Source organism: Clarias gariepinus, chromosome 6, assembly GCF_024256425.1.
Source record: "Clarias gariepinus isolate MV-2021 ecotype Netherlands chromosome 6, CGAR_prim_01v2, whole genome shotgun sequence".
NCBI lineage: Eukaryota > Metazoa > Chordata > Actinopteri > Siluriformes > Clariidae > Clarias > Clarias gariepinus.
In genome coordinates, this window is record NC_071105.1 from 2,359,939 (window position 1) to 2,385,620 (window position 25,682).

Here is a 25,682-nt window from a genome sequence, read left to right on the forward strand (position 1 = left end):
CCAAGCCCCCCAGTGACCCTGAATACAGGATTAAGCGGGAATGACGATGAGTAAGAGTGAGTGAGTGAGTTATTTGATTCTGTAAAGCTTCTTTGTGTCATTGGCCAGTGTGAAAAGTGCTAAACAAATAACACCGAATAGCATTGAATTGTTTGGTGTGCGTGTCTACCTAAAGCCACTCTCGCAGCTGAAGCATCATAGTTGATCCAGAAGGAGACCCAGGACAGGATGGTGATCAGGATGGAGGGCATGTAGGTCTGCAGGATAAAATATCCAATGTTCCTTTTTAGCTTGAAGCTGAGTGATAGGCGTGGGTAAGCTCCTGAGAGAAATAGATAGATAGATAGATAGAGAGAGAGAGAGAGAGAGAGAGAGAGAGAGACATGTGGTAGAGACAGACATGCTATTTATTTTCAAAGGCAGTGGAGCCATGCTTTATGTTTGTTTCAGTTTCTATGGCAATGGTAGTGCAGATTTGCCTCCGTTGCTATGGCGACAGGCGGCCATGGTGTGGCAGAATAAATAGTTTTTTTTTTTCATCATGATTGGTTGTAGTAGCTCAGCCTTGAGTGCTCTTACCACCACAATGAAAGAGAAAAAAAAGTCAACTTCTTGTTAAAGGTGTTTAATACTGACAGAGCTGACGGCGACACACCGCAAATAAGAGTTTACCACCTTAACAGAGTCGAGTTAAACCCTGAGGAAACACACACACACACACACTACTCTAATGTTATTGAGGCTGCTCATATACACATAACATACACTGCTCAAAATAAAGAATGAAAGCAATGAGGGAAGAGAAGAAAGAAGAAAAAGAAAGCAAGAGGGAAGTGAGGAAGAATGGTAAAATTAATATGAAAAAAAAAGAAAATCAAGAAAGAGGAGTATGGGGAGGAAAGGGAAAAAAAAAGATTACAGAAGCTATAAAGGACAACAGAATAAATATATAAATAAATAAACAAATGAAAGAAAGAGTGATTTGTTTATGTGTGACAATTCCTTATACATATATATTAAATATGATCCTGAAGCACATTTTTCTCTTATCGTTCTTCTCACATCTGTCTGATCTATACAACATCATCTTTTCACTCAGTGGTGTCTAATCTCTAAAATGTCTCGGTGGGGTCTGATCTCTACAACACTGTCTTTGCCCCCACCCCCCAGGGTCTGATCTCTATAACACAGTTTTTTTTTACCACCCCCTTGATGATTTCTGATCTCCATAACATTGTCTTTGCCTACCCCCTCGGTGGGATCTAATCTCTATAGTGTCTTCTTTCCCCACCCCCTCGGTGGGGTCTGATCTCTATAGTGTCTTTTTCCCTCGCCCCCTCGGTGGGATCTAATCTCTATAGTGTCTTCTTTCCCCACCCCCTTGGTGGGGTCTGATCTCTATAGCGTCTTTTTTCCCCACCGCCTCGGTGGGGTCTGATCTCTATAGTGTCTTCTTTCCCCACCCCCTCTGTGGGGTCTGATCTCTATAGTGTCTTTTTCCCTCGCCCCCTCTGTGGGGTCTGATCTCTATAGTGTCTTTTTCCCCCGCCCCCTCGGTGGGGTCTGATCTCTATAGCGTCTTCTTTCCCCACCCCCTCGGTGGGGTCTGATCTCTATAGTGTCTTTTTCCCTCGCCCCCTCTGTGGGGTCTGATCTCTATAGTGTCTTTTTCCCCCGCCCCCTCGGTGGGGTCTGATCTCTATAGCGTCTTCTTTCCCCACCCCCTCGGTGGGGTCTGATCTCTATAGTGTCTTTTTCCCCCGCCCCCTCGGTGGGATCTAATCTCTATAGTGTCCTCTTTCTGCCCCCTTGGTGGGGTCTGATCTCTATAGTGTCTTTTTCCCTTGCCCCCTCGGTGGGGTCTGATCTCTATAGCGTCTTTTTTCCCCACCGCCTCGGTGGGGTCTGATCTCTATAGTGTCTTCTTTCCCCCGCCCCCTCGGTGGGATCTAATCTGTATAGTGTCTTTATAGCGTCCTCTTTCTGCCCCCTCGGTGGGGTCTGATCTCTATAGTGTCTTTTTCCCCCGTCCCCTCGGTGGGATCTAATCTCTATAGTGTCTTCTTTCCCCACCCCCTCGGTGGGGTCTGATCTCTATAGTGTCTTCTTTCCCCCGCCTCCTCAGTGGGTTCTAATCTCTATAGCGTCCTCTTTCTGCCCCCTCGGTGGGGTCTGATCTCTATAACACCCCTTATTGTACCCGTGATTTCCACACAGTGTATATAGATGATGTTCAACATTTCTGCAATTCCGAAGTGGGAATAATTATTAGTCTGCCAGTTATCTGGCTTTTCAGGGGAATAATTTATGCAGCGGGGCTTCTGCTTCATGAATATATGGATTGCTGTGTATCGAGTACTTCTCTTTTTTTCTTTCTCTCCCTTTTTAACCATGTGAAGACATGGGGAAGTAATCTCCCCTCCATCATCGCTGGTCAGAGATAGTGTTTCTACATCAAGCGGGTGAGACGCTTGACGCAAAGCCGGTAATTTGCCTTGGAATGCAGCGATGCCAGAGCTCAAGCACGCTTGAGAATATAACACCCTCTCATTGTCACATCAGAATGAACCAGCTTTATTTGTTTATCTGTTTGTTCAGAAAAAAAAGATCAAAAGGTTCAGTAAGTGAGAGGGTTTATTAGGAACGTAACGGATTCGGAAACAACAGATAATCTACCACAAATACAAGTAGGATGTGCTCCTTAAAAACAGTCCATTGGGATGCTAGAACCTGTGAGGGAATCAGAGGAACAGGTTCAGAACTCTATGATTAGGCTACAAAAATGGCCACCAAGCACTACAACCCCTGACATACTTACGCTCGGCCAGGTTCACCAGAGCTCTGACTGAACCCACCTGCTCGTAAATACCACACACTATATACGAAGACTACGAAGTAATATTTAGCACGCCCCAGGCCTTTGATCTGTGTTTTGATGTTCTGCTTATGACCAGGACTGTTTAAGGATTCTGAGTTTTACCCTGGTAATGTCATTGTTGTTCGCACACCCTCTGAGCCTGCTGGTTTTAAACCTTGCCTTTAGATTACTTGTCTGCCCAGTATATGTAACTCAATCCCCTGTTATATTTGCACTTACATCCTTTTTCTTCTTCTTCTTCTTCTTATTATTATCTCTAACAGAATGAAACATCAGAAACATGACACAACAAAAAACCTCCAGGAAGTGCTAAATACGGTAACCTGAACTAATTTTTTACTGCATTTCATCACAATTTTTTAAAAATAATTTTACATGTCAAGTGTGTGTAAAGCTTCACCTGTGGAGAAGACGACGTTCCGCGACACCAGTTTGTAGTCGACGATAGAGAACTGAGGAAGCTCAATCTGGGACACACCGGACACGGCGTTGTCTCCTCCTCTCCAGTAGAACTGGATATCATCAGTGGTGTAGCCATCTGTACAGATCAGATCAGGTGTATGAATGAATCACGTCAACACACCATTCCAATAAGATGAATATCAGGACCTGGAATCAAGTTGCCCAGGATTTCCGGGACTTACTGAAGATAAATAAATAAATGTTGAAAAAAGATGTTGAAGAAAACTGCCTCAGCATCAACATGAGGTTTGTGTCTTTTACTTGGGAACAATATGCAACTGTGGCATATGTTAATGTATAAAACTGCAACAACAAAAAAATACGACTGAAGGCAAGGTATTAAATGTGAGGAAACCCATATCTACAAATCAGGTCCCCTGAGAATACTTACTTAAATTATGTCTTAGGATAGAAACCAAAAATTATATAAATATTTCTAGAATGTGACAAAGTTTTTACTATAAATTTATTATTTTTTATTTCCAAAACTTTCTCCGTAACTTGGTCATGTACAATTCCCACCCGTCACTAGGGGGCTCCACTTTAAGGCTACTACTACCACCATTCAGTCAGCGAGGGCCGAAGACTATCACACATTTCCTCCAAACCACGTGACATCGAAATAGGGCGAGCATTTTGCCACTGCGCCACTCCTCAATGAATCGTTTAGAGTCGGCCATGACTCAATGAATCATTTTCTCAACACATCAAGTGACTCACTCAAAGGGCAGTGCACACACAAGTTAGTTTTTTATTTAAGATCTTAGTAAATCGGGAGAGGTGTGTGTGTGTGTGTGTGTGTGTAAACACTCACAGCTCTCTATCTCCAGGGTGCAGTTCTGCTCGTCCAGCGGGTATCTCCTCAGGTCCATCATGCAAGCAGCAGTCGTGGTAATTCTGCATTAAACACACACACACACACACACACACACACACACACACACACACACACACACATGTAATTAGCAACTATAAAGTAGCCTAAAGCCCAAAGATTATATATATATATATATATACAGCGGAACCTTGGATTACAAGTATTTTCTTTTTTGATTACCAGACTTTCTTTTGCTTTACATGCCCCAACTTGTGTGTGGAGTAGCTCAGTGGTTAAGGCATTAGACTATGGTTTGGAAGATCCCAGGTTCAAACCCCACAACCACCAAGTTGCCACTGTTGGGCCCTTGAGCACGGCCCTTAACCCTCAACTGCTCAGATGTGTAATAAGATTTAAAAAAATGTAAGTCGCTCTGGATAAGAGCGTCTGCCAAATGTCTAAATGTAAATGTAATGCGCACACACACGTGTGTTATAATAAACAGTACACGCACGCTGTACACAAACATAAAATAAAATATGTTTCACTTACGTGGTCACAGTGTTACAGTACACGCGTGCACGGATGTAGATTATACCACTGAGAGACAAGCACTAAGACCCAGAGGGGAGGTGATTACCCACAATTCCACAGCGCAAGAGAGCAAAAAATAATTATTAAGAAGGACTTAGAAGTGATGAGTGCAGAGACGGCGTGTTGTTTAAGACGCCATAACGTTATCAGATGTGTGTTCTTACTGAAAGTGCTTCTGTGACTGGGTGTGAATGTGGGTTTAGTCAGACTGCTTGCTGGTGTAACATTTAAAAACAAATAATAAAAATTTTAAATGTATTCTGAATTGAACAGGCAACCAATGAAGGGCCTTCAAAAGCGGAGTCACATGATCCCTTTTTGTCTTTATTAGGAGAAATGTAGCAGCTGCGTTCTGGACCAATTAAAGACGGGCAGTTTGGGATTTAGAGATGCCATAATAAAGAGAATCGCAACAGTCGAGACGGGATGTAATAAAAGCATGAATGCCCATCTCAAAAGTCTTGTCAGTGAGAAAAGGTTTAATAGTTAGTGTCATTAACCACTGGACAACACCCGGGACACGCCCACTCATACATATAGCTACATCCCACAGTGCTGTTACTGTCTAATATCAGCACTCATGGAGTAACGCCTCTCATCCAATCAGATTACTCGGTCAGGACTAACTGCTGTATAATATTCATCGAAACCGACCAGAAGTGAATCAGTGATTCAGTGAATGACGTTAGGACTAGAGGGAGAGTGTTTAAGTCGTTCTTAAAAACACACTGGAACAAAAAAATGAAACAGCACAATTAACTGAATTAAGTTTTAACTTTGGAATAATGTACAGTGCTTTTGTTCACAGTTTTTTAACCAACAATTAAACGGTCTGCTTTCAGTTTCAGTTTGTGTAACGTGTGATGTTCCGAGTGAGTGAGTGAGAGTTCAGTATCGTTTTACTACATCCTTTCGTTCTTAAAAAAGCATCTCATCGCGTGAGAAGATACGCTTTATCCCGATGACCTCATCCGCGGTGTCTCGCTATTACACTTAGTGTTTCCAGGTAGCGCTTTGTTATTGTCTGATGATGTGCGTCTGAGAGGTGGACGTGTCATCCTGAATGAGTCCAGGCTTTAAAGGGAAATTTAATCCTAGCTACAGTATGTATACACATCCAGTGTGTCCAGTGTTTACTCTGCTACAGGTTATTTACTCAGGCAAAACTCTTCTCACATCCAGAACACCCCAAGCGTATATGATACTCACACCAAAAGCCTAGAGATATTAATGTAAACAGAAAGAATGTACAAGTCAGGCAGCGTGTTTTATTCCAGTACCATTGTTCATCAGCGTTCCTCCTGTCTGGTGTTGTTATTTGTTTAAGGGCACCAGCGAACACGCGAGATAGTCGTCGATGGTCAACTCGAGGGAAATTACACACGTCTTATTTCACGACCGCTGCGGTCACATGGAACCTGTCCAATCTATCACCTCATCTCCTGACAACACGGGAGCTGGGCTTTAATATCAGACTGATTTGTTCTCTCTATGAGATTTGAGCTTTGAGAGTTGCAGTGATGAGTGCGGAAAACCCCCTAAAGTGCGCGCGTTGCCGAGAAGTTACGCTGAAACCTCCAGGAGGTCCGGGACTCGCATTCCGAACTGACTCTTTAATTACTATTATTCTTATTATTTTTTTTTATGTGTTTGGTCATGCTCATTAAATTTCTACCCAGCTATTAATTCTTACACACATGAATTGTTTCATGTTAATATCAGACTTATCCTCTTCTAACTGCAGTTCTCCACCTCATTCCTGGAGGACCGCTGGCCTGCATGTTTTAGTGTTTGCCCCGCTCCACCACACCTGCTTCAATTAACAAAAGGTTGTTCATTAGTTAAATCAGGTGTGCTGGGAGCTGAGGAAGCAATGTGCGGAGCAGGTGGTCCTCCAGGACCGGAGCTGAGAACCACGGACTTGGACCCCTGCAAAATGCTGACGAATGTCATTTTATATTCATTAACACACAATGTCATATTTTTATAGATGAAGATAATTTAGTCTGTGAAAGTCTGTGAAACATGCTAGCTCCTGTATCAAGAAGGATGCAGAATAAAATAACGAGGTGCGTCGAGTCGGGTTTTAAATTCGTAGGACTTTCTGCAGTTTCAGGGTTCTGGATGTGAGACTCGTATCAGTAAACAAAAAGCCCCAGATCATGAACAGGCTCAGTATCAGCAAGTTGATTCGCAAAATCACACATTTTAATGTTGTCTTAAGAAGAAATCCTCCAAATACATACAGTATAATTATTTACACAGATGAGCCATAACATTATGACCTAATATTGATTAGGTTCCCGATTCGCCACCTTGAGCTGTAGAGCCGTTCTATTGGATCGGACTACACAGGTCAGCCTTCACTGATCCCATGTGAACCAGGAACATCTCACAAGAGCTGCAGTTTTGGAGTTGCTCTGACCCAGACGTCTAGACAACACGATTTCGTCCTTGTCGAAGTCACTCAGATCCTTTCACTTGCCCAACACATCAACGCCAGTGACAAAATGCTCACATGCAGTTAAATATTCCGCCTGGTGCTGTTGTGATGAGATATTGTAACTGTTGGGGGGGTCAGATGTTGTACTCACTCATACCTTAACTTTAGAAGGATGTTAAGAAAATGCTAGAGAAAGCTCTCATTTTTATTTCTTGTTAATGAGAATCACTTTGTGGTTTGTGGATGTGCGAGCATTACCGTTCATTATGAGAGTGAATGTGGGTGTGTAAACTTATGCAATCTAGTTATTGTGTGTTTTTTATACTTCCAGTTTTTCCCTCACTGGGTTCACTGGAATTGAGGGTTGTTCAAGACTTTTGTAACTAGCATAACTAGTAGACTTAACCATTTTTTTTTCTTCATGCAGAAGATTCTCGTGCTTTACATGAGTACGGGTGAGAACTTCACCGGCTGCAGCGAGCATGATTTAGAGATAAATTGCGCTAACATGACGTGTCTGTGAGGTCACGTTCACATAGCGTGTCGCAGCAGCACAGAGAAACCTGCCGCATTATCATCATCCTGTATAGATCCTGCGATTGTGTAGACGTGCATTAAGAGCCCGAGAGCTGGCGAGGAAGCTGAGAAGCTCAACCGAGCGAGCCGTGCCTGAAATAGTGTACGATGACTGGAGACACGCCCAGGCTCTTACAGCCCTCTAAGTGAGTGGAGGAACGTTCGAGAACCCTGATAAGACTAAAGCGCTGTAATGAGATAAGGGTTCGCATTAGTGCTGATGTAATTTCCCAGCCCAGTGCACCGAGTGGGACGGGACAGCGTGAGCAGCTAGAGCGAGGAAGGAGACGTTTCGGCTCTCAGAGCGTTCAGGAAACGTGTTCCAATAATCAGACGCGTCTACAGGCCTCGTCCTGTCCAGCTGATCTGATCATCGATAAACACGTCAGCTGACATGACTGAAGCAACATGTGAGAACATCTGTGGGGCCTTTAAAGATCTTCCTTTATAAAAGGTCATGATAAAAACTAATTAAATTAAAAACCTACCTGCTAGAAACTAGATTTAGAATAAAAAGAATGAAAGAAAATTAAAAATAACAATTAAAGGAAAAAACAAACAAAAGGAAAACAAAACACATAATAATAATAATAATAATAATAATAGAGTGTAGATGAGGAAGTGATGAGTCTGAGCAGAGAGAATGGAGCGCTGACCTCAGACCGTAGAGGACGGTTCCGTCCGGGTGAAGCCGGATCATGCGGTTCTTGACGGTCACGCCGTGGACGAAGGACTTCTTATCGTTCAGGAAGTAAGTGTCAGGAACCCAGAGCTGATCTGCCACTCTGTTGTCCAAGGTCAGGTTCAGAGGAATCCCCGAGTACGCCAAACGCTTATCCCTCCAGTACTGCTGGAAATACATCGTCAGCGTGAAGTCCTGAGAAAACAGACGCAAAGAGTTCATAGGGCTACATAGGACCTTCATGACCATCCATACCAACTTCATCAACAATTTGACACAAATCGATGTTCAGATCACTAATTCCACATGTCATGTCGAGTCTCGTTGGCATAAAGCAGTTATAACACTTACAGTACGTCACTATGTCATTATAACTGACTTCTAAATACCATAATAATAATAACAAAGTGACATGACATGACATAACCAAACCTATGCTCATTTTAGTGTCAGAGAACATATTACATAACATACATAACATATTACAGTGTATTTAAACAGTGTTATAAGTGTTTATGACATCTGATAAGCATGCTCAAGAGCCATCCATAACCCTGTCATTACTATGTAATGAGTGTTAACACCTTTATTATCTCACAGTGTTTCCATAGCAATGTGTCAAGCTTGAGAGATGCTTCATCTTACAAAGTTCACATGTTCACATGCTATGTCACTTCATAACATTTTACCAGGAATTAACATGTTAATGTAAACGATGCAATAAACATAAACAGTCTTTTAGGTGGCTATGACAAGAGCCCTTAATGTAGGTTCATGTCAGCTTATGTTGTAAGCCCTTAGCCCACGGATGAGCATAGGCCATCGACGACCCTCCGCCAGCGAACTCGGTTCTGGTCTTCTTTTAGGCCTTGTTCACACGGGTGTTAAAATCGAGCGTTTTTCTTGCGTTTGTAGCGTCCGGTGAGCGCGGATCAAGCAGCGAGTGTTTTTCAATGAGAGTGTTCACACGTGCTTTGGTGACATGCGTTTGTCCGGCTGCGCGTTTGTCCGGCTGCGCGTTTATACAGCGTCAAAAAAACGTTGCATGCAGCTTTTTCTTGGTGTTCAAATCCGAACGAACGCAAGGAAACCGCTTCTAGTGCGTTTTCTTCACGTTCATATATCCCATGATCCTGAATGCTATACATAGGGAAATGCGGAAAAGGGCAAAATAAAATAAAATAAATTGTTGAAAAACATACACGGAAATTTTTGCATTTCTTCATAAACCACAAAAAAACTTCTTTTAATCCGACTTGTGCAGTCACTGCCTGCACAGGTTAACACACGTTAGACAGAAACAAACGAACGCCGGTGTAGAAGTCAATCAAGCGCCACTACAAAATGCAACATAAACGTCTAGGACGTTCAGAGCACGTTTGTTTATCCAAAAATTGTACGCCCGTGTAAACAAGGCCGTACTGCTTCACTCCATGTGATCCCATACTGTCTCAGTTCTGTTTCAGTGTCTCGCCTCCAGCTGTTTCTAGGTCTGCCACGTTTTCTCTTCCCCTGCGGGTTCCAAGTCAGGGCCTGGCGTGTGGTGCTGGATGATTCCTTCCTGAGTGTGTGCCCTATCCAGCCCCACTTCCTTCTTAGAATCTGCTTGGCCACTGGTTCCTGTCCCGCCCTTTATCACAGGTCTTCATTTCTGACTTTATCAGGCCAGCGAATCTTAAATATGCGCCTCAGACAGGTGTTCAAAAATGTCTGGATTTTCCGCAGCATAGTTTTTGTAGTCCGCCAAGTTTCACAAACATAAAGCAGAACAGATTTCACTTATCTAGGCTTATTTTAGCTTATGTAGGCTTCAGTAATAAAGTGAGCGAAGGTTTATGACATACATCGGAACCTTGGATTACGAGCATAATTTGTTCCGGAAGTGGGCTTGTATTCTAAAACACTCGTAAATCAAAGCGAATTTCTTATTCCCATGAGAAATAATGGAAACTCAAGTTATTCCACAGCCCAAAAAAATAAACACATAAAAATAATTAACACAAAATAAAAAGTAAAAATAAAGCAAATTAACCTGCACTTTACCTTTAAAAAAAGTACAAATAAATCCCGCTAACGCTAATAACACTCGCGTGAGCGCATACTAACGGAACCACTGTTGTAAAGTAAAACAAATAAACAAATTAACCTGCACTTTACCTTTGAAAAGAATTGCGACAGAGCAGAGTTTCTGTGTAGAACAGAAAGTGTGTGTGTGTGTGAAGCAGAGAGTGGGTGTGGGGGGTGTAAAGGCGAGAGAGAGAGAGAGAGCATGTGTGTGTGTGTGTCTGTGTGAAGGGACACGGTGTCAAATTACAAGTGCACACATAACGACAGGCTGAAACAGAGAGGGAGAAAATTAATCTTTAACCTCTAATAAGACTTTCTTTTGCTTTACACGCACGAATACACGTGTTTTATAAGAAACAGTACACACGCGCTTACAAACACAAAATAAAATATGTTTTTTCACACACAAACGTGGTCACAGTGTTATAGTAAACAGTACACGCGCACACAAATGTTGATTATATGATTATGCTGCACTAACACCCAGCAGAGTAGCGATTACCCACAATTCCGCAGCACAAGAGAGAGAAAAAAACGTTGGCTCAGTTGTAATCACATGGCGCTTGGCGTCAAAACAAGAAACGCATGCGTGATACATGGTACACGTAAACCAAGACTTGCTCGTTTTTCAAATCAAAATTTATTAAAAATCTTTGCTCGTCTTGCGAAACACTCGCCAACCGCTTTACTCGCAATCCAAGGTTTTACTGTATATGGAACAGTGTTTTCATGACAGTGTTATTAACCCGCAGTGGTCAGTTCAGGAGACGATGTCATCATTTAATAACTAACATCACACATAGGAGTTAGGCATAAACTGTCTCATACATATTGGAATAAGCTTTTGTCAGTGGTAATGCATGCTTATGCTTATGTGTGTGTGTGTGTGTGTGTGTGTGTGTGTTAGATTTTCACATCCCAAAATCTAATTTGCAAGTTGTGCATGATGTCAGACGTCAGAGGAAACACTGGCTGAATGGTTGTAAAACCCACTGCATTAAAATTATTGTGAAGTTTGCTGGTTTTCCCCAACACACACACACACACAATTGTTTTTCTCCATATATCCCCTAAGGACAGAGAGTTGCAGGGTCAGAGATAAAATCTGCAAGAAATGCTTTCTAGACATAGATTTTCCATTTTCATAGTGAAAGAAAAAAAGAAAGAAAGAAATGAGAGAGTGGCAAGAAAGGATAAAAGAAACTAATTTACAGAAGATGTCAGGATAGATAAATAGATAGATAGATAGATAGATAGATAGATAGATAGATAGATAGATAGATAGAGAATGTGTGAAAGGATACATTGGTGTGTGTTTCAGCTCGTGTCTGGTGCTCAGTGATGTCACGTCCCTGGTTCAAGTCTCGGTTATGTGTTCGTTCTTGACCGGTTCCTCTGATTAAACATGTGTGTTTCAGTGTGAAGGCTTGTTGATGTTTGTGTTTGTCTCTAAGCCTTGGTTCTCGCCCTTTTAAGATGATCTGTCGTGTCTCACTGCCTCCTCAGACTTCATTACAGCGATTCAGTGCTCAGTCCATTTCCTGCTCTCTGTTCCCTGGGTTGGGCAAAGAGAAGATGATGATGGCATCAGGTTTCCACCAGATGGATTAATATTTTAGTGTAAATCTGTAATGGATGCACGCTGAGGACCCTGAAGAGAAAGAGTGTGAGGTTTCCCGGCCTACCAGCTGAACACGGCAGCGGGCTGAACACCTGAACGCCTGTAGAACCCCAAGCATGGAGAACATGGCAGGGTCTTCCAGCCTTGTGTGAAGGGTGTGAATGTTGCACAGGAGAAGACTGGGACCAGTGGAGAGATAAAGTCTCGTGCCACACCCAAGCTCAGTGACAATAAGGCGGCCCTTTCTCTCCATCACTCCTCTCTGAGACAGAGGGGCTTCACGTGAGGGCAAAAGTTTACACCCCCTAGTGTTCAGTGCTGGAAGACCAAAATCTAAAAATATTTCTTTCTTTCTTTATTTCCCTTATTCATTTTTTCTTTCTTGCTACATATTTTCTTCCTGCCCTCCCTTCTTTTCCTTCTTCTTGTTGTTTTTTCTTTTGTATTTTATTTCTCTTTTTTTCTTTCTTTCTTTCTTTTTCTCCTTTCTTTCTTTCTTGTTCCTTTATTTTTTTTTCACTTTTTATCTCTTTCTTTTTTCACTTCCTTCCTTTTTCTCCTTTCTGTTTTGTTACCTCCCTCCTTTTCTTTTAGTTACAGTTGGGTTACGCAGCTGCTTAAGTAGATTTCTGAGGCCATGCCCCACAGGTGTTTTTTAAAACGGAGGTTTTCGCCTTTCGTCCAAACGCAAACGCAGTTTTGGTCGTTGAAAATGGAGCTTTCGGAAAACTCCGTCCAAAGTGAAGATTTTCCAAAACTCTGTGTTCAGTGGTGTTGTGCGTTCGGGGGAAACGGAGATTTTGGCTTGTTGTTGAGGTAACGTTGTAACCCTGAGATGATTAAAATCACCTGTTTGTAGCTCAGGCCTCTGAGGTTGCCAGATATTTCAGTATTGTTCAGAACCACCACCTTTACACACAAACGTTGACTTTAACACCACAACACACAGGGACTGAGGATACGGACGTAATCACACTTTACACGCACGCATCCTATACCTCCTTACAGGAAGAAAATTTATATTTATGGATTTAATTTGATCTTGAACGTCATGCCACAGTATCAAACTCAGAGTTGTGTGTGATGATGAGTCCTTTATTGGATTTGCAAGATCATCTTATATAACCTCATTTTTTAAATATTTAATTTCATTTTAATGCATCATTAAAAATTGAGCTGCTTACATTTTTTTTTATTAAAATGTATATTTTCTTCTTATTTTTAAAATTTGAATAGTGTTTTGTTAATGTTCTACACCATTTTATCCCTCATCCTTTATTTTTGTTTAAAAGTCTGTAATTGCAAAAATTATGCAACAAAATCGAGGTGTAAAATAGTCTTTTTATTAATTTAGAAATGTTTTTAGGCCCTTATTTATACAGAATAAGTTAAAGAATATTCTTATATTAAAGAATAAAAAAATTAAACTTTTACGAATTGACATTTAAAGAAATATAACAAAAAATGTAATTCTTAAGAAATACCAACACGCATAAAAGAATTGACCGAATTTTACATTATTTCACTTGTTCTCCTTTACTTTTTTATTTCTTTCACTTGAACTCTCTCGATTATTCTGTGCTTTAGGGTGGACTAACATCAAGAAAAAAAAAGATAAAAAACAACTATTACACAACCAGATCCAGACCGCCTGCTTATCTGCCGCCCACTAGGAGAGTTTGGCAGATTTACTGAACAGACGGTGAGGAGAAAAAAAAAATCTCACCATTTAAATATCAGGCATGTGAATATGAATATGTCGGTTTTAGCACAAGCGTTGAGTCATGAAACTAATCTGAAGCTCGGACTTTAAAGCTCTCAGGCACGTATGTGTCGAAAGAAAAAAAAGCAAGAACTTTTATTAGGACTATTATCTAAAGTGATAACATCATCACCTAATTATATAAACTATATCGGAATATCAGCTGAATTATTCCTATACATTCGAATAAAATACAAATTATTTATGTCAAGGTTTAAAAGAACAGTTTTGTGGTTTTCTAATATATAAATAAACTTCTGGAGTTTTAATAATGTTGTACTTGCAAACAAAGAACAGAAAAAAACCTAAAAACATTATTATTGAGTAGAGCACGAATCAGCAATGATCCATCACAAAAAGCCTTAGACTTGAGTGTTTAAACAGTCAAGCATATTTATAGGTCATTATTATTCATTATATCATTATAGACATTTTTATACTGTAGGTCTGTTTAATTACTGTCCCTCCAAAAGTATTGGAACAGCAAGAACTTGGCTCTGTTGATCTGTTTTCTTTAAATACATTTGGGCTTAAAAACAAAACATGAACGTGACCTGAATTATCAAATTTCATCATTTATTTCCTGATAGAAATAAAAAAATAAATAAATCTAGACATATCTGGTGGCAAAGTACTCACTTGTAAGGTGAGCAAAAGTATTGGAACAGATAGTTACTTAGTGCTTGCTTGCATTAATTGAATCATCACTGAGTTTGAAATGGAATTAGGATTTTTTTCGCTTGTTTCACATTGCATGGTTTAAGTTTTTCTTTTTGTACAATATGTTCTAGAAACATCTGTTAATTAACCAATCAGAAAATCTGATGCTAATTGACACATCTTGAATGAAGACAAACATACAGATCATCTGACACGCCTCAAATGCTTTAAACGCTTCTAACTAAATGAATAACAGAAGTTCACCTTTACAGACGGTTCCAGACTATCAGTGGGTCCCGCTTTGTGTTTTTAGCTTTAAAAAAGATGCACAAGTAAGTACATGAGGTCGGTAGAGAGAGCACTTTTAAGTTTTCCTGAGCTACAGTAGTGATGTGCGCTGCCACACTCTCTCATGACCGCTGAGCCTTAACTCCCAGAGAGCCATGTAACCATGACAGTAAACACATTCTGTAAGGTTGAGTATCTTACGCCTTGTTTACACTAAGTTGTCCTTCTTTGGTGCTCAGACAAATACACTCCCTGTTCGGTAATCGGAGAGTGAATCACAGATGAGAAATGGAAAAAGTAGATCAAAGGATAAAGATAAAGTTTTGTCTTAAAACCACTCCAGCGTGTTAAAATTCACTTATACCACTTCAGCGCTGTTATTTCAGCCAAAGTGAAAATATGAACTAATCCCAGTAAAAATATTCACTTTATCTTTTCTAATTAATATCTATTGGTGCAGGTGTTTGTTTACATTGAGACAGTAGCACATTAGTAGATTATTAAGGTTGCCACTGTTGGGCCCTTGAGCGAGGCCCTTACCCCTGTCTGCTCCAGGGGGCGCTGTATCATGGCTGACGAAGAAGAAGGAATTTCACTGTGCTGTAATGTATACTGTATGTGACAAATGAAGGCTTAACTTTCATAACATCACTTTTACTTGTGTGCTTTAACGTGTGAGCTTCTTGTGCCTGACTTTAGGCTGATGTCTGGATGATGTTTGTTAGGTGTAGAGAATTAAATTGCTTATACAGTATATAGGGGGCAGCTGTCCTGTTCTTAAAACATCTTCAATTCTACTAAAGTTCTCCTGCAGATATTGTGGAGAAATGTGTTTTCTCAGCACTTTATCCAAGCGCTGTGACGTCAGCTCGAATCACACTCGCGCGCTCCGTGAGAGTTTAATTCATTTCGCTTCAACGATTCGTTTCGAGTAACAATTTAACTTTTTTAATTTATCTCATTATGGTCGTGTGGAATTGAAAAACCAATCTGTCCGCTGCTCCTGAATACAGAACAGTGTTTTTTTTTTTATGCGCAAAAAAAAAATAATAATGTAAAGGGAAAAGTGAGAAAAGAAACAAACAGAGAAATTTAAAGTGTGAAAATACCAAATGCAAAGCAAAAACAAAACTCAAGTGCTGTTAAATGAGCTCCTTTGGGAGTCAAGTAACAATGTCATTAGTGAGATGACGGGTGCTCTCACACACACACACACACACACACACACACACACACACACACACACACACACACACACACACAGTGCAGGAATTTCTCACTCACTTGTCTTTGCTACTATTCTGGTACCCTCAGTGGACACGGTGGTGTTGGATTGACATAAATGCTGTTAGACTGTGTGTGTGTGTGTGTGTGTGTGTGTGTGTGTGTGTGAGATCCTGAGTCATGCCCCTGTTTCAGCAGACTGCCACCTTTTTCCCAGACGTCCAACCACAGCAGTTTAGCACACAGCGCTTGTAAACACACAGAGAAATCTCCGGGCGCTCCTCGTCATCCCGGAGTGAGGATGGGTTCCCTGCTGTTGAGTCTGGTTCCTCTCAAGGTTTCTTGCTGTTACCCTCTCAGGGAGGTTTTCCCTCAGCACCGTCGCCCTCGGCTCGTTCATCAGGGACGATCTGATCATTCTGATACACACACACTCACCTCTCATACACACTTCCATGATGCACTTTGGGACGTTTTGGATCGGGGTAGCTCAGTGGTTAAGGCATTGGACTACGGTTTGGAAGGTCCTAGGTTCAAACGTCACCACCACCAGGCTGCCTCTGTAGAGCCCTTGAGTGAAGCCCTTAACCCCTCAACTGCTCTGATGAATAATGAGACAATAATCTAAATCTCTCTGGATGAGGGCGTCTGACAATAAGACTGCTGCTGACACAGAACTTAACTCATCCTGCTGCTGTCGTACACAAACACCATGTCTTTACCTTCCACACGTGTCGATACTCATATAAATATACCTGAGAGTAATAAGTGTACAAATGGGTTCCGTTCTGAGAACCCGTCCGTAAGTAACACTGTGTAGGTACGAGGACTCTAACACAACTGTACACACACAGTGTATCACAGTACAGAGTTCTTTAGAGTGTGTGTGTGTGTATGTGAGGGTGTGTGTGTATGAGTGTGTGTGTGCCTGTGTGTGTGTATGAGGGTGTGTGTGTGTCTTTATGAGGAAGTGTGTGTGAGGGCGCGTGTGCGTGTGTGTGTGTGCATGAAGGTGTGTGTGTGTATGAGGGTGTGTGTATGAGGGTGTGTGTGTGAGTGTGTGTATGAGGGTGTGTGTGTGTATGAGGAAGTGTGTGTGTGTGTTTATGAGGAAGTGTGTGTGCGTGTGTGTATGAGGGTGTGTGTATGAGTGTGTGTGTGTGAAGGTGTGTGTGTGCATGAAGGTGTGTGTGTGAGGGTGTGTATGAGGGTGTGTGTGTGTGTGTGCGTGATATTGTGTGTTGTGTGTGTGTTTGTGTGTGTTGTGTGTGTGATGTGTATGTGTGTGTGTGGTGTGTGTGTGTTTGTGTGTGTGTGAGGTTGTATGTGTGCGTGTTATGTGTGTGTGTTGTGATAGTGTGTGTTGTGCGTATAATGTGTATGTGTATGTGTGTGTGAGAGTGTGAGTGTGTATGTGTGTGTGTGTTGTGCATGTAATGTGTATGTGTTGTGTGTGTGTGTGTGTGTGTTGTGTGTGTGATGTGTATGTGTGTGTGTGGTGTGTGTGTGTTTGTGTGTGTGTGAGGTTGTATGTGTGCGTGTTATGTGTGTGTGTGTGTGTGTGTGTGTGTGTTGTGATAGTGTGTGTTGTGCGTGTAATGTGTATGTGTATGTGTGTGTGAGAGTGTGAGTGTGTATGTGTGTGTGTTGTGCATGTAATGTGTATGTGTGTGTGTGTGTGTGTTGTGCGTGTGATGTGTATTTGTATGTGTGTTGTGTTTGTGTGTGTTGTGCGTGTAATGCGTATGTGTGTGTGTTGTGCGTGTAATGTGTGTGTGTGTGTGTGTGTGTGTGAGAGTGTGAGTGTGTATGTGTGCGTGTGATGTGCATGTGTGTGTGTATGTTTGTTGTGTGTGTGTTGTGCGTGTGATGTGTATGTGTGTGTGTGTGTGTGTGTGTGTGTGTGTGTTTTGTGTGTGTGATGTGTGTGTGTGTGTGTGTGTGTGTGTGTGAGAGTGTGAGTGTGTCTATTGTACACTTGAACCCCGCGAGTCAGTCGAGGTATCAGCGCGGAGCTCAGTGTGCCGCGTGTGGGTGTGTAGCGAAGACAGCGTCGTCATGGAGACGGGATTTATTAATATATTTAGCTGTTTTGTTTGCTCTCCTCCCTTTTTATATTTTTAGCCGATCGCGACTCCGCGGCCTCTAATTGTCCAATCAGGCGTAAATGCTGGTGTCGAGCAGCTTTAAAGCCACTTTCCACAAGCTGCTCATTACCTCCAGCTCCAGGATAAACCCAGCGTGCGGCGAGTCTCAGCGTGAGACGGAGACACAGCGTGGATCAGGATGCGTCCTCCAATAAAACCTTGTTTTCAATATTGGACGTAAAGACAAGGCCGGATATTCTAAATGCATGTGTGTGTGTGTGTGTGTGTGTGTGTGTTTAAGTTTATACAGCCCCATGGAGCAGAACCTCCTGTGAAGGGTTGCGTTAGCTGACCTTATCAGAGGCAGAAACTCGGTAAAGTCTATTGGGCGGAGTTGGTGGGCGTGGCCTGTATTAGCTACGTATAAATCAAAGCTACGGTAGTTAGGTCCGAGGAACTATCTGAGCCAATCAGGTGGCTTCGCTGCTTTGGACTAATTTGCAAATACTGTAGAATTGAGCCTTAATAGCAACTCTGTGTCAGGCACGTGTGCAAAAAACTTCATTAAAAATATTAATTAGTCACTTAATCACTTATTATAAACATTACAGGGGAGAAGAAGAGTCAGTTAAAAAATAAATAAATAAAAAACAAAAAGAAAAATTAGGTCATTTCTTTTGATGTAGAGATGAATGCAAGATTCCTGGGAGTGTGAAAAGTTTACTGTAAGATCAATCTCTCTGTCTCCCTCTGTCTCTCTCTGAGTCTCTTTCTCTCTCTTCCTCTGTCTCTCTCTGTGTCTCTCTCTGAGTCTCTCTCTCTCTTCCTCTCTCTGTCTCTCTGTCTCTCTCTCTCTCTCTTCCTCTGTCTCTCTCTGAGTCTCTTTCTCTCTCTGAGTCTCTCTCTGTCTCTCTTTGTCTCTCTCTGTCTCTCTTTCTCTCTCTGTCTCTCTCTCTGTCTCTCTCTCTGAGTCTGGTCGTGACCGGGATGTGCAGACGTGGGAATATGATTCATCGATCCATCCACGATGTGTATTTTCCATGCTGATGTAACGGCAGTGTAACAGATGTCTCACCTGACGTGATAAAGGTACGCTAACGAGACACTAATGAGATGTTAACGAGACACTGATGAGACGTTAAAGAGACGTTGTTCCTGTAAGCCGTGTATCACTCTCCTAAACTCTCTCGTGTGTGAAAGTGAGAAAGGACCATGAGGAGTGGTGTTGTGTGTGTGTATGTTATTATTATTATTATTATTATTATCATCAGGGTGATAATGTGGGTTTTATCACTTCACGCTGAGAAAACAGTCACTTTCATAAATCCCTCCTGTTTCCTGCAGCGTCTCTCTTCACCTCAGAGACGCAAACACTTTCAGACACTGACTGAAGAGGAGATTGGTTTCTAAGACAACGGCTTTCACTCAGCGCACGCTCCACACCGATGTGCTTATCACGTACGCACGCGCGTGTGTGTGTGTGTGAGTGTGTGTGTGTGTGTGTGTGATGTTCTCATCATGCTTTATAGCCTTGGCCAGAATGGGACGGACCAGAAGGTCAGATCTGATGCTCAAATACAAACTGCTCTCTCTCTCTCTGTCTCTCTCACACACACACACACACACACTGTCCAATATTTTTGTTTTGTGCAATCATTTTGTTTTGCATTCTGTAACATTTGTTTTATAACTATGACTAACCTGTACACTCTGTATCCAGTGTGACTCCTGATCTATTTTAATTAACTTAACGTCACATGACAAACTCATTTAAATACACGATTGTTTTTCTCACCAGCTAATCAACGATCAAAACAAACCACTTCAACCCAAACAGGGTTGCCATGGTTACAGTTTACACCCCAATCTGGACTAGTTCTAAAAGAAGACTAGAGATGAGCATCGTTTCAAAGCATGACAATGAAAATGTCTCCAGAAGTCACAGTCCAGGACATAACAAACACTCAGAACGTGGACGTGCGTCTTTACTATACAGAGCCATTTCTGTTGTACAATAGACACTGGGACGACTGGGAAAGAGGAAAAAAAGTGGGTGATAATATCTATAGTGGAGATACATGCAAGGCATTGTGACCTATTTCCCTTAGCCTTTGCACAAAAAAAAAAGAAAAAAAAAGTTTTTTTTTTTACTTTCAGTAGGTTGTTAATGTCAGGTCTGAGACGTAATTGGAGTGGAATCATTTAGCGGAGAACTGGCAACCTGACTCACTCTAAGAACAAGAACGATCACATACTGTTTAGTTCGTTCACATGTGATTCAATTCTAAGGATTCTGATTTTAGTTCTAATTCTGATGCTGATTTTAATCCTGATTTTAAATTTGATTCTAATTTAAATTTCAAAATCCTGATTTTAAATTTGATTCTAATTTTGATTCTGACTCTGACTTTGAGTCTGATTTAGTTCTGGTTCTGGTTAAAATTTTAATTCAGAAACTTGGAACTTTGGAACAATATACTTTCTTTTTTTTTTTTTTTTTTAGATCTTTATATAATAAGTTTAATAAAAACACAAATGCCCAGCCAGAATAATAATAATATTAAAGCTTGCATTAAATAAAAATAGTACAGCAGCATGCTTTCCAGGTAAGGTATAAACCACAGTGTGTGGTGCTGTTTTAGTAAAATGATCAGCAATAACATGGTGTCACCTGGACCCTCTTTTCCCGATCTGACATTGATTATTTTCTCTCACCAGTACGTCCTCAGTGATTTATTCATTCTACGCCACAGTCATTTACTAATCAGTATAATTATTCATTAATTTTATCCAGTTATAGCTCTGACTCTTATATAGCGCTGACACTGGAGACTCCTTCCATCGCTGTTCCAACTCATTATTGAAATCATTACCCTAACAATTTTAATAATAAATTTCTGTTATTATATAAACATTGTGCTTTACAGTCAGGGATCCTGTTATAGAAAATCAATCATCACCTTCTGACCAATCAGAATCCGGAACTGGTAGAATAATATATCGTCCATTGAAACAATCACGGCTAAAGTCATAATATATTTTATTTTATAATAATTTTTTTAAATATAAAATATCCATGGTCTTTTACGGATTCTTGTGTCAAAATGCAACTAGTGCAGGATGAGTCTCTGTGTGTCTATATGCATGATCTCACTGCGATTGAGCTCCGCCCCGACAGCAGGCTCGAGACGCTGAGAGGAAGTGGCATTTTAATATTTAATAAACGTATTTCCCTCTCCCAGGTTCGATCTGTTCCTCAATTAAGCAGCAGAAAAACCTTCCTCACTCAAAATCACATAAAATGAATTTTACAGCTTGTCCTGCCTGGTTATTGTCCTCCAGTATAGTATAGTATAGTATAGTATAGTATAGTATAGTATAGTGTAGTATAGTATAGTAAAGTATAGTATAGTATAGTGTAGTATAGTGTAGTATAGTAAAGTATAGTATAGTAAAGTATAGTGTAGTATAGTAAAGTATAGTATAGTAAAGTATAGAATAGTATAGTATAGTAAAGTATAGTGTAGTATAGTAAAGTATAGTATAGTAAAGTATAGTATATAGTATAGTAAAGTATAGTATAGTAAAGTATAGTATAGTATAGTATATAGTATAGTTTAGTATAGTAAAGTATAGTGTAGTATATAAAAGTATAGTATAGTATAGTAAAGTATAGTGTAGTATAGTAAAGTATAGTAAAGTATAGTATAGTATAGTGTAGTATAGTAAAGTATAGTATAGTAAAGTATAGGATAGTATAGTATATAGTATAGTATAGTAAAGTATAGTATAGTATAGTAAAGTATAGTATAGTAAAGTATAGTATAGTAAAGTATAGTGTAGTATAGTATAGTAAAGTATAGTATAGTATATTAAAGTATAGTATAGTAAAGTATAGTATAGTATATCAATCACATATATATTACTAGGCACGTGCACAGGTAGGGCTTAACCTGTGCAGCACACGTGCCCTTTTTGTAGTTACATTTGGAAGTGCCCTTCTTTTTTTTTTTGGGGGGGGGGGGTATTTTAAAAAAAATAAATCAATGCTATTTATAACCCTTTACATCTGTTTGTCTTTTTAACAAATATTTAACCAATTCAAGACATTAAAAAGTGCATCTCTTAGAACCGCTTAAACTGTCAGTCAAACTTCACAACTCCGCCCCTGAGCGTCGCAAACTCACGTTTCAACACATCAGAGTCATAGAGCAGAAGCAGATGAACGCCTTCGTCTTGTAACGGTCAAATATCTTGTTGTTTGAATAAGTGCAACGTTGTCTTTATGAAATAAACACTAATATGTCTATAAAGGTTTATATAATGGATCACTACACCACCGGTGTGATGTTAACGTAATGTGATGTCATTTTTATGATGAACAAGTTGCACACATTCGCTGGTCAAAACCCGCGATGTAACTGCGTTTGAGTTTGACACACAGCAACCGAGTGATCCTTGTCAGCCAGGTAAAATATATTATAAGAAAATCTTTATTTTATTTTATGGCTATCTGCTGAACGTGCTGATGCATGTTAATTACATGATGTAATTTATTAACATTTCATCATATTGTATAGCTTATGGTCACACAGCATGGTTATCTGTATAAAAGTTATTAATAGTTATTAAATATAATATAAGTATATCATTGTGTGTTGCCCTTTTTTGCCCTGTATATTATGATTCCCAATCAAAACTGCATTTAACAAAATTAGTTTCAAGTACACCGGATCAATGCATGATGCTTCATTCACATCTTAAATGCCAGCCCCCCCAGGAACTCCTTTAACATGTGAAAATGTCTTAAAGCGAGGTCAGGACTGTACAGCGGACGTGACAATAATACATTTTAACCTTATACCTCACTCACTCATCTTCTATACCGCTTTACCCTGTATTCAGGGTCACGGGGACCTGGAGCCTATCCCAGGAGGCTTAGGGCACAAGGCAGGGTACACCCTGGACAGGGTACCAATCCATCACAGGGCACACACACACTTACTCATGTACTATGGGCATTTGGAAATGCCAATTAGCCATACCTGGAAACCGAAGTACCCAGAGGAAACCCACCAAGCACGGGGAGAACATGTAAAGTCCATGCACACAGAGACGGGAATTGAACCCGGACCCTGGACGTGCAAGGTGACAGTGCTAACCACTACACCACCGTGCCACCAACCCTATTCCTAATATTCCAAATTTGCATTAAACATTAAAGTACTATAATTAGTAATGAATAAATTATATAAACCATGTTATAATTATACATAATTATATAACAATAAATTATATATTGGATGTTGTCTAAAGGATATTGACAATAGTGTACCTTTAATATCTACATTACATAAAATATCATATAAAATAAAATAATAGATTTGTGCTTCAATTTAACCGCTGTAGTTTTAATAAATAACCAAAATATTATTGTGTTTAAATAATAATAATAATAATATAATTAGCTTTTAATGAAAGCACTGTGGCAAAAAATCCCTATATACATCTTTCTATTTACATGTTTCCTAACTAACTTTTTTTTTCTATATTCACATTCACGTAACGTAGAGTAGAAGTGCCGTGCCGAGGCCTTGACATTAGCATGATGCGTCATGTGGGTTTTAGCATTAAAATAAAAGCAAACATGTCATGTTTTAATGAGGACATGTAGTAGTTATAATCAGTGCTGGGGGATGTTACTTCTTAAAGTAACTAATTACATTACAAAATTACTGTCTTTAAAAAGTAATCATTTACATTACAGCATCACTTTCTGATAAAAGTAACTAGTTCTAGTAATTTCCATTGCAGAAAATAAAAACTCCTTTGTGATTCCTCATGCATGTTGTTTTAGTCAAGACCTTTATAATTATTCTACCATCATCACTCAGTGAAGTTTGGCCCATAATCTGTTAACCACTAATACCCCTATCTCACCTACTAATACCCCTGTCTCACCTACTAATACCCCTATCTCACTTCTAATACCCTATCTCACCTACTAATACCCCCATCTCACCTACTGATACCCCTATCTCACCTACTAATACCCCCATCTCACCTACTAATACCCCCATCTCACCTACTAATACCCCCATCTCACTTCTAATACCCTATCTCACCTACTAATACCCCCATCTCACCTACCAACACCCCCATCTCACCTACTAATACCCCTGTCTCACCTACTAATACCCCTATCTCACCTACTAATACCCCCATCTCACCCACTAATACACCATCTCACCTACTAATACCCCCATCTCACTTCTAATACCCCATCTCACCTACTAATACCCCCATCTCACCTACTAATACACCATCTCACCTACTAATACCCCCATCTCACTTCTAATACCCCATCTCACCTACTTAAACCCCAATTCACCCACTAATACCCCTATCTCACCTACTAATACCCCTATCTCGCCTACTAATACCCCTATCTCACTTCTAATACCCCCATCTCACTTCTAATACCCCCATCTCACCTACTAAAACCCCTATCTCACCTACTAATACCCCCATCTCACCTACTAATACCCCTATCTCACCTACTGATACCCCCAGCTCACCTACTAATACCCCAATCTCACCTAATAATACCCCATCTCACCCACTAATACCCCAATCTCACCTACTAATACCCCAATCTCACCCACTAATACCCCAATCTCACCCAATAATACCCCTATCTCACCTACTAATACCCCATCTCACCTACTAATACCCCAATCTCACCTACTAATACCCCATCTCACCTACTGATACCCCAATCTCACCCAATAATACCCCTATCTCACCTACTAATACCCCCATCTCACTTCTAATACCCCATCTCACCTACTAAAACCCCAATTCACCCACTAATACCCCTATCTCACCTACTAATACCCCTATCTCGCCTACTAATACCCCTATCTCACTTCTAATACCCTCATCTCACTTCTAATACCCCCATCTCACCTACTAAAACCCATATCTCACCTACTAATACCCCCATCTCACCTACTAATACCCCTATCCCACCTACTAATACCCCATCTCACCTACTAATACCCCATCTCACCCAATAATACCCCATCTCACCCACTAATACCCTAATCTCACCTACTAATACCCCAATCTCACCCAATAATACCCCTATCTCACCTACTAATACCCCATCTCACCTACTAATACCCCAATCTCACCTACTAATACCCCATCTCACCTACTGATACCCCAATCTCACCCAATAATACCCCATCTCACCTACTAATACCCCCATCTCACTTCTAATACCCCATCTCACCTACTAAAACCCCATCTCACCTACTAATACCCCTATCTCACCTACTAATACCCCCATCTCACCTACTAATACCCCTATCTCACCTACTAATACCCCCATCCCACCTACTAATACCCCTATCTCACCTATGCGGTTTCGCGTAGTGGCCGTAAGTACGGTTCATCATGATTCACCGCAAGTTTTGAAGCTGTGATTAACTAAATAACTGAGTACTTAAATGGTGG

General features: G+C 40.6%; 1 protein-coding gene across 5 annotated transcripts in view; it reads right to left on the reverse strand.

Annotated features, from left to right (window-relative positions):
- Positions 1-25,682, reverse strand: part of gabrb3 (gamma-aminobutyric acid type A receptor subunit beta3) — a 94,091-nt gene that overhangs the window by 13,689 nt on the left and 54,720 nt on the right. For all 5 annotated transcript variants that reach the window (XM_053498033.1, XM_053498030.1, XM_053498029.1 and 2 more), the window contains 4 exons: positions 8,427-8,647; positions 4,155-4,237; positions 3,279-3,416; positions 170-322 (listed from right to left, as the gene is read on the reverse strand). In XM_053498033.1, the coding sequence (XP_053354008.1) occupies positions 170-322; positions 3,279-3,416; positions 4,155-4,237; positions 8,427-8,647 (595 nt within the window). The remainder of the gene's footprint in view (positions 1-169; positions 323-3,278; positions 3,417-4,154; positions 4,238-8,426; positions 8,648-25,682) is intronic.